Source organism: Nerophis ophidion, linkage group LG03, assembly GCF_033978795.1.
Source record: "Nerophis ophidion isolate RoL-2023_Sa linkage group LG03, RoL_Noph_v1.0, whole genome shotgun sequence".
Classification (NCBI taxonomy): Eukaryota; Metazoa; Chordata; class Actinopteri; order Syngnathiformes; family Syngnathidae; genus Nerophis; species Nerophis ophidion.
In genome coordinates this window covers 1,260,324-1,270,614 of record NC_084613.1, presented here as the reverse complement: position 1 = coordinate 1,270,614, position 10,291 = coordinate 1,260,324, and the positions used below count along the sequence as shown (strand labels likewise).

At 41.9% G+C, this 10,291-nt stretch overlaps 1 protein-coding gene across 1 annotated transcript in view; it reads right to left on the bottom strand.

Moving 5' to 3' along the window:
• Positions 1–9,776: 9,776 nt before the first annotated feature.
• LOC133548668 (microtubule-associated protein 1S-like) overlaps positions 9,777–10,291 on the bottom strand; it is a 30,205-nt gene continuing 29,690 nt past the window's right edge. The window contains exon 10 of the mRNA XM_061893642.1: positions 9,777–9,932. Coding sequence (XP_061749626.1) covers positions 9,777–9,932 — 156 coding nt within the window. The remainder of the gene's footprint in view (positions 9,933–10,291) is intronic.

The window sequence follows — 10,291 nt, the reverse complement described above, 5'->3', positions numbered from 1 at the left end:
CACCCACACCCACACCCACTCCCACACCCACACCCACACCCACTCCCACTCCCACTCCCACACCCACACCCACACCCACTCCCACGCCCACTCCCACACACACACCCACTCCCACACCCACACCCACACCCACTCCCACACCCACACCCACACCCACTCCCACTCCCACACCCACACCCACTCCCACACCCACACCCACTCCCACACCCACACCCACTCCCACGCCCACTCCCACGTGTCACCCTTCAAGGTCAAAAGGTGTCAACACAGAAGGAGTGAAAGTGAGAGTCCACATCCACACAAGCAGAACTTCCATGCTGGGACCCCACCTGTCGTGCATGCTGAGGAGCACCAGTAGTGGAAGCACAGCGCTCCCTCCTGGAAGGTAACATACAGTACAGCACCTAGTCCTGGAAGGTAACATACAGTACAGCACCTAGTCCTGGAAGGTAACATACAGTACAGCACCTAGTCCTGGAAGGTAATGTACAGTACAGCACCTAGTCCTGGAAGGTAACATACAGTACAGCACCTAGTCCTGGAAGGTAACATACAGTACAGCACCTAGTCCTGGAAGGTAACATACAGTACAGCACCTAGTCCTGGAAGGTAACATACAGTACAGCACCTAGTCCTGGAAGGTAACATACAGTACAGCACCTAGTCCTGGAAGGTAACGTACAGTACAGCACCTAGTCCTGGAAGGTAACATACAGTACAGCACCTTGTCCTGGAAGGTAACATACAGTACAGCACCTAGTCCTGGAAGTTAATGCACAGTCCAGTACTCTCTCCTGGAAGGTAATGTACAGTCCAGTACTCCCTCCTGGAAGGTAAGGTACAGTACAGTACCCCAATTCAAGACAAAGTTATATGTATATGTATATTGTTTTTTTTTTTTTTTACTGGTGCACAAAATGAAAGGTGCATGAACATCACCTTGTTCAAATAAGAACAATGAAGTCCCAACAAACGACACACCTGCAAGTCAGTGGCACTTCTGCTGGTGCCGTGTCCACCTCCAGCTGGGATTCACACCAGGAGTCGGGTGTGTCCCACTCACCCAACCACCAGGCTGGATCACACCCAGGTTTGATGTGTCGGGTGTGTCTCACTCACCCAACCACCAGGCTGGATCACACCCAGGTTTGATGTGTCAGGTGTGTCTCACTCACCCAACCACCAGGCTGGATCACACCCAGGTTTGATGTGTCGGGTGTGTCCCACTCACCCAACCACCAGGCTGGATCACACCCAGGTTTGATGTGTCAGGTGTGTCTCACTCACCCAACCACCAGGCTGGATCACACCCAGGTTTGATGTGTCGGGTGTGTCCCACTCACCCAACCACCAGGCTGGATCACACCCAGGTTTGATGTGTCAGGTGTGTCTCACTCACCCAACCACCAGGCTGGATCACACCCAGGTTTGATGTGTCGGGTGTGTCCCACTCACCCAACCACCAGGCTGGATCACACCCAGGTTTGATGTGTTGGGTGTGTCCCACTCACCCAACCACCAGGCTGGATCACACCCAGGTTTGATGTGTCGGGTGTGTCTCACTCACCCAACCACCAGGCTGGATCACACCCAGGTTTGATGTGTCGGGTGTGTCCCACTCACCCAACCACCAGGCTGGATCACACCCAGGTTTGATGTGTCGGGTGTGTCCCACTCACCCAACCACCAGGCTGGATCACACCCAGGTTTGATGTGTCGGGTGTGTCCCACTCACCCAACCACCAGGCTGGATCACACCCAGGTTTGATGTGTCGGGTGTGTCTCACTCACCCAACCAGGCTGGATCACACCCAGGTTAAGAACCACTGCTTTAGATCCATGAAGGAAAGAAGAAAGTGAAGGAATGTTTATTAGTGAATACATTTACATATGCATAAACATGTCTTTTATTTTGTAGTATTGTTGTTTTTATTGAATGAAGTAACGTTTATGACAACCTTTTTCCAAAACACAATATAGAATGTGAGATATAACAGGATAATGTGAGATATAACAGGATAATGTGAGATATAACAGGATAATGTGAGATATAACAGGATAATGTGAGATATAACAGGATAATGTGAGATATAACAGGATAATGTGAGATATAACAGGATAATGTGAGATATAACAGGATAATGTGAGATATAACAGGATAATGTGAGATATAACAGGATAATGTGGGATATAACAGGATAATGTGAGATATAACAGGATAATGTGAGATATAACAGGATAATGTGAGATATAACAGGATAATGTGAGATATAACAGGATAATGTGAGATATAACAGGATAATGTGGGATATAACAGGATAATGTGAGATATAACAGGATAATGTGGGATATAACAGGATAATGTGAGATATATATATATGGATTATGCAAGATGGCGGCGCCCGGACGGTGCGGTGCTCTTGCTAAAGATGGAACATTTGGCGGAAATGCCGGACAGTTCTGCAGACTTCATGGCTGGCTCACATCGTGGTCACTCCGTGATCACGTACGACCGCCAGACACTTCTGGATATGGACATATCGGGCCGTTTTGGACTGATAGACGCGGGCGTGCTAAACATGCTAACTAGCATGGGGATACGTCGGCGGCTACATCCAGCGGCCCGTGAAGCAGGGGAGTCTAGTAGCAGCGGGGGCCGTCTACGGAGCAGACGCCAGCGGTGTGATCGGAAACGCGGATGTCGAGCGGGGCTAAAAACAAAGCAGAAGGCTAATCCCCACAGAACACCACTTCCCTCCACCCTGAAGACGGATTTAAATAAGGGATGCGAGACTACTGGTCTGGGTAAGGAGTCAGTTAAATTAGAACAAGTTTTTTCTGCTTTGAGTGTTTCAGAGTTGGACATGTGTTTTACTGAGGTGGCTAACCATGATGCGTGCAGTTTATCAAAGCAACAAACAAACAATCGGAAAATTCCTGTTACTGAGGAGGCTAACCATGATGCGTGCAGTTTATCAAAGCAACAAACAAACAATCGGAAAATCCCCGTTACTGAGGTGGCTAACCATGATGCGTGCAGTTTATCAAAGCAACAATCAAACAATCGGAACATTCCCGTCGTATCAATTCCTAGATATGGTCGTAATTATACTGAATGCACTGGGCATAATAAACACAACATTATTAATATTGTTACTACGGACAATTTGATCAAAAATTCCCTAAAACAGCCCACAACCTATAATATAGGTTTTTTAAACATAAGATCATTGTCTCCCAAAACGTTGTTAGTTAATGATATTATCAGAGACAACAATCTTAACGTCATCGGTCTCAGTGAAACCTGGCTTAAACCAAACGACTTTTTTGCGCTAAATGAGGCATGTCCTCCTAACTTTACACATGCGCATATTGCCCGTCCGCTTAAAAGGGGTGGGGGGGTCGCACTAATATACAACGAAAACTTTAACCTTAGTCCTAACATAAATAATAAATATAAATCGTTTGAGGTGCTTACTATGAGGTCTGTCACACCGCTGCCTCTACACCTGGCTGTTATCTACCGCCCCCCAGGGCCCTGTTCGGACTTTATCAATGAATTCTCAGAGTTCGTTGCTGATCTAGTGACACACGCCGATAATATAATCATAATGGGGGACTTTAATATCCATATGAATACCCCATCGGACCCACCGTGCGTAGCGCTCCAGACTATAATTGATAGCTGTGGTCTCACACAAATAATAAATGAACCCACGCATCGCAACGGTAATACGATAGACCTAGTGCTTGTCAGGGGTATCACCGCTTCCAAAGTTACGATACTCCCGTATACTAAAGTATTGTCCGATCATTACCTTATAAAATTCGAGGTTCAGACGCATGTTCGTCAAACTAATAATAATAATAATAACTGCTATAGCAGCCGCAACATTAATACGGCCACAACGACAGCTCTTGCTGACCTACTGCCCTCGGTAATGGCACCATTCCCAAAGTATGTGGGCTCTATTGATAACCTCACTAACAACTTTAACGACGCCCTGCGCGAAACCATTGATAACATAGCACCGCTAAAGTTAAAAAAGGCTCCAAAAAAGCGCACCCCGTGGTTTACAGAAGAAACTAGAGCTCAGAAATTATTATGCAGAAAGCTGGAACGCAAATGGCGCACGACTAAACTTGAGGTGCACCATCAAGCATTTAGTGATGGTTTAATAACTTATAAACGCATGCTTACCTTAGCTAAAGCTAATTATTACTCAAATCTCATCCACCGTAATAAAAACGATCCTAAATTTTTGTTTAGTACGGTAGCATCGCTAACCCAACAAGGGACTCCTTCCAGTAGCTCCACCCACTCAGCTGATGACTTTATGCAATTCTTTAGTAAGAAAATTGAAGTCATTAGAAAGGAGATTAAAGACAATGCGTCCCAGCTACAACGGGGTTCTATTAACACTGACACGATTGTATATACGGCGGATACTGCCCTCCAAAATAGTTTCTCTCGTTTTGAGGAAATAACATTAGAGGAATTGTTACGTGTAAATGGAATAAAACAAACAACATGTTTACTTGACCCTCTTCCTGGGAAACTGATCAAGGAGCTCTTTGTATTATTAGGTCCATCAGTGCTAAATATTATAAACTTCTCACTTTCCTCGGGCAGTGTTCCCCTAGCATTCAAAAAAGCGGTTATTCATCCTCTTCTTAAAAGACCTAACCTCGATCCTGACCTCATGGTAAACTACCGACCGGTGTCTCACCTTCCCTTTATTTCAAAAATCCTCGAAAAAATTGTTGCGGAGCAGTTAAATGAACACTTAGCGTCTAACAATCTATGTGAAACCTTTCAATCCGGTTTCAGGGCAAATCACTCCACGGAGACAGCCCTCGCAAAAATGACTAATGATCTATTGCTAACGATGGATTCTGATGCGTCATCTATGTTGCTGCTCCTCGATCTTAGCGCTGCTTTCGATACCGTCGATCATAATATTTTATTAGAACGTATCAAAACACGAATTGGTATGTCAGACTTAGCCCTGTCTTGGTTTAACTCTTATCTTACTGATAGGATGCAGTGTGTCTCCCATAACAATGTGACCTCGGACTACGTTAAGGTAACGTGTGGAGTTCCCCAGGGTTCGGTCCTTGGCCCTGCACTCTTCACATGCTGCCGCTAGGTGACATCATACGCAAATACGGTGTTAGCTTTCACTGTTATGCTGATGACACCCAACTCTACATGCCCCTAAAGCTGACCAACACGCTGGATTGTAGTCAGCTGGAGGCGTGTCTTAATGAAATTAAACAATGGATGTCCGCTAACTTTTTGCAACTCAACGCCAAAAAAACGGAAATGCTGATTATCGGTCCTGCTAGACACCGAACTCTATTTAATAATACAACTCTAACATTTGACAACCAAACAATTAAACAAGGCGACACGGTAAAGAATCTGGGTATTATCTTCCACCCAACTCTCTCCTTTGAGGCACACATTAAAAGCGTTACTAAAACGGCCTTCTTTCATCTCCGTAATATCGCTAAAATTCGCTCCATTCTGTCCACTAAAGACGCTGAGATCATTATCCATGCGTTTGTTACGTCTCGCCTCGACTACTGTAACGTATTATTTTCGGGTCTCCCCATGTCTAGCATTAAAAGATTACAGTTGGTACAAAATGCGGCTGCTAGACTTTTGACAAGAACAAGAAAGTTTGATCACATTACGCCTGTACTGTATATACCTTTATATACATATATACATACATATATACCTATACTGTATATACCTTTATATACATATATACATACATATATACCTATACTGTATATACCTTTATATACATATATACATACATATATACCTATACTGGCTCACCTGCACTGGCTTCCTGTGCACTTAAGATGTGACTTTAAGGTTTTACTACTTACGTATAAAATACTACACGGTCTAGCTCCATCCTATCTTGCCGATTGTATTGTACCATATGTCCCGGCAAGAAATCTGCGTTCAAAGGACTCCGGCTTATTAGTGATTCCCAAAGCCCAAAAAAAGTCTGCGGGCTATAGAGCGTTTTCCGTTCGGGCTCCAGTACTCTGGAATGCCCTCCCGGTAACAGTTCGCGATGCCACCTCAGTAGAAGCATTTAAGTCTCACCTTAAAACTCATTTGTATACTGTAGCCTTTAAATAGACTCCCTTTTTAGACCAGTTGATCCGCTGTTTCTTTTCTTTTTCTTCTATGTCCCACTCTCCCGTGTGGAGGGGGTCCGGTCCGATCCGGTGGCCATGTACTGCTTGCCTGTGTATCGGCTGGGGACATCTCTGCGCTGCTGATTCGCCTCGACATCTCTGCGCTGCTGATCCGCCTCCGCTTGGGATGGTTTCCTGCTGGCTCCGCTGTGAACGGGACTCTCGCTGCTGAGTTGGACCCGCTTTGGACTGGACTCTCGCGACTGTGTCGGATCCATTGTGGATTGAACTTTCACAGTATCATGTTAGACCCGCTCGACATCCATTGCTTTCCTCCTCTATAAGGTTCTCATAATCATTATTGTCACCGACGTCCCACTGGGTGTGAGTTTTCCTTGCCCTTATGTGGGCCTACCGAGGATGTCGTGGTGATTTGTGCAGCCCTTTGAGACACTAGTGATTTTTAGGGCTATATAAGTAAACATTGATTGATTGATTAGGGATTATTTCTAAACATTAATATTATATTTGTCATGACCAGACAATTTCAAATCAAACATTTTGACTTAGTTTTTGTTAAAGTGCTTTATTCAAAATGTTTTTGTTTTATATTCAATTCACCAATTTTAAAATAACACTGGTAAACAATAAATTGTAATAAAATAATGGACACTTTGTATTTTTGGATTTTAGAAAGTGGGTATTTGGGATTATTTCTATATTTGTCATGACCAGACAATTTCAAATTAAACATTTTGACTTTCTTTTTAAACACAAGTGCCATAATTTAAATGTTTTTATTTTACATTTAATTTAATAATTTTGAAATAATAATAATGATAACAATTAAATAGTGGACACTTGGAAGAAAATAAAAAAGTATATATTTGGGATTATTTCTAACTATTAATATTATATTTGTCGTGACCAGACATTTTTTACATAAACATTTAGACTTTAAAAAAAAAAAATGGATACTTGGGAGTAAAGAAAAAAAAAAACAAGGTGGGAATTTAGGATTATTTTTAAGCAATAATATCATTTTTGTCACGACCAGACAATTTTTAGTTAAACATTTTGACTATTAAAAAAAACAAAAAACGATTAGTTTTATTTTATATTAAATTAAATGATTTTCAAAACCATAATAATTATGAAAATAGTGATTTAAATAGTTTATTTCCCCACTGAATTGTGGTGGATACAATAAAAGAAGCCAACTGTTGTATCGACTAATAATCTCCAGTCTTTTTCACAGAGTTAAATGTCCTCTCATCATTCTTGTGAACGGCCACATAATCCCTGCTTCAATTGGGATTCATTTCAACGGCTAATCTTCTCCCTTTGAAGGAAAAGGGATGAGAAGAATGTTGGGAACAACTTGTCAAAACAGGTGCAAACAACAAAGTCACCATGGGATTATTCTTCAATACAGCATACTTCATACACTCAACTGGGATTCAAATACACAAAGCATCGCATACTTTTTACACTTTCCAGCATCAAAGGTTTTTTTAGGCTGCTAAAACCACACGGATGCTCGCTATTCTCAACGTGCTCCACCACAAGCCTTCTCTTGGTGTGTGTGTGTCTGTGTGTGTGTGTGTGTATGTGTCTGTGTGTGTGTGTGTGTGTGTGTGTGTGTGTGTGTGTGTGTGTGTGTGTGTGTGTGTGTGTGTGTGTGTGTGTGTGTCTGTGTGTGTGTGTGTGTGTGTGTGTGTGTGTGTGTGTGTGTGTGTGTGTGTGTGTGTGTGTGTGTGTGTGTGTGTGTGTGAGTGTGTGTGTGTGAGTGTGTGTGTGTGTGTGTGTGTGTGTGTGTGTGTGTGTACAGGGTCACCAGAGGACCAGAAGATGATGCGTGGTCAGTAAAAGAGCGCTTTGGTCCCAAAGCAAATGAAGGTGTTTTAGTGGAGTAGGAAAGGTGACAAATGAAGGTGTTTTAGTGGAGTATGAAAGGTGACAAATGAAGGTGTTTTAGTGGAGGATGAAAGGTGACAAATGAAGGTGTTTTAGTGGAGTATGAAAGGTGACAAATGAAGGTGTTTTAGTGGAGTATGAAAGGTGACAAATGAAGGTGTTTTAGTGGAGGATGAAAGGTGACAAATGAAGGTGTTTTAGTGGAGGATGAAAGGTGACAAATGAAGGTGTTTTAGTGGAGTATGAACGGTGACAAATGAAGGTGTTTTAGTGGAGTATGAAAGGTGACAAATGAAGGTGTTTTAGTGGCGTATGAAAGGTGACAAATGAAGGTGTTTTAGTGGAGGATGAAAGGTGACAAATGAAGGTGTTTTAGTGGAGGATGAAAGGTGACAAATGAAGGTGTTTTAGTGGAGTATGAAAGGTGACAAATGAAGGTGTTTTAGTGGAGGATGAAAGGTGACAAATGAAGGTGTTTTAGTGGAGTAGGAAAGGTGACAAATGAAGGTATTTTAGTGGAGTATGAAAGGTGACAAATGAAGGTGTTTTAGTGGAGGATGAAATGTGACAAATGAAGGTGTTTTAGTGGAGTATGAAAGGTGACAAATGAAGGTGTTTTAGTGGAGTATGAAAGGTGACAAATGAAGGTGTTTTAGTGGAGGATGAAAGGTGACAAATGAAGGTGTTTTAGTGGAGTATGAAAGGTGACAAATGAAGGTGTTTTAGTGGAGGATGAAAGGTGACAAATGAAGGTGTTTTAGTGGAGGATGAAAGGTGACAAATGAAGGTGTTTTAGTGGAGGATGAACGGTGACAAATGAAGGTGTTTTAGTGGAGTATGAAAGGTGACAAATGAAGGTGTTTTAGTGGAGTAGGAAAAGTGACAAATGAAGGTGTTTTAGTGGAGTAGGAAAAGTGACAAATGAAGGTGTTTTAGTGGAGTAGGAAAAGTGACAAATGAAGGTGTTTTAGTGGAGTAGGAAAAGTGACAAATGAAGGTGTTTTAGTGGAGTAGGAAAAGTGACAAATGAAGGTGTTTTAGTGAAGTATGAAAGGTGACAAATGAAGGTGTTTTAGTGGAGGATGAAAGGTGATAAATGAAGGTGTTTTAGTGGAGTATGAAAGGTGACAAATGAAGGTGTTTTAGTGGAGTAGGAAAAGTGACAAATGAAGGTGTTTTAGTGGAGTATGAAAGGTGACAAATGAAGGTGTTTTAGTGGAGTAGGAAAAGTGACAAATGAAGGTGTTTTAGTGGAGTAGGAAAAGTGACAAATGAAGGTGTTTTAGTGGAGTAGGAAAAGTGACAAATGAAGGTGTTTTAGTGGAGCAGGAAAAGTGACAAATGAAGGTGTTTTAGTGGAGTAGGAAAAGTGACAAATGAAGGTGTTTTAGTGGAGTATGAAAGGTGACAAATGAAGGTGTTTTAGTGGAGTAGGAAAAGTGACAAATGAAGGTGTTTTAGTGGAGTATGAAAGGTGATAAATGAAGGTGTTTTAGTGGAGTAGGAAAAGTGACAAATGAAGGTGTTTTAGTGGAGTATGAAAGGTGATAAATGAAGGTGTTTTAGTGGAGTAGGAAAAGTGACAAATGAAGGTGTTTTAGTGGAGTAGGAAAAGTGACAAATGAAGGTGTTTTAGTGGAGTAGGAAAAGTGACAAATGTCCTTGAAGAGACTAAAGGTGATTTTGCTCCCAATTCAGAACTCAATCTTGCAGGCCGGGAAGGTCTCGTCCTGCATGGCCACGGTGCTGTTGGAGCCCAGGACCACAATCCCCAGCTCTTTCTGCATGTCCAAGGTCTGCTGGTACCAGTCCTGCATGGAGGCCGACTCCAAGGTGGGGATGAGCGTCACCTGGCGGATGAAGACAAAAGACAGGTGATGTATCTTCTTTCAGAACAAACATTCTTAGCAATATTATTTCAAAGAATGCATACGAAAACTCAAATGATGGCCACAACAAAGAAATGAAACCCCATCGCTAACATATATATATATATATATATATATATATATATATATATATATATATATATGTATATAGGAATATATATATGTATATATATATGTGTATATATATATATATGTGTGTACATACATATATATATATATATATGTGTGTACATACATATATATATATATATATATATATATATATATATATATATATATATATATATATAAAACCAGGGACCCTCGGGTTGCGCACGGCC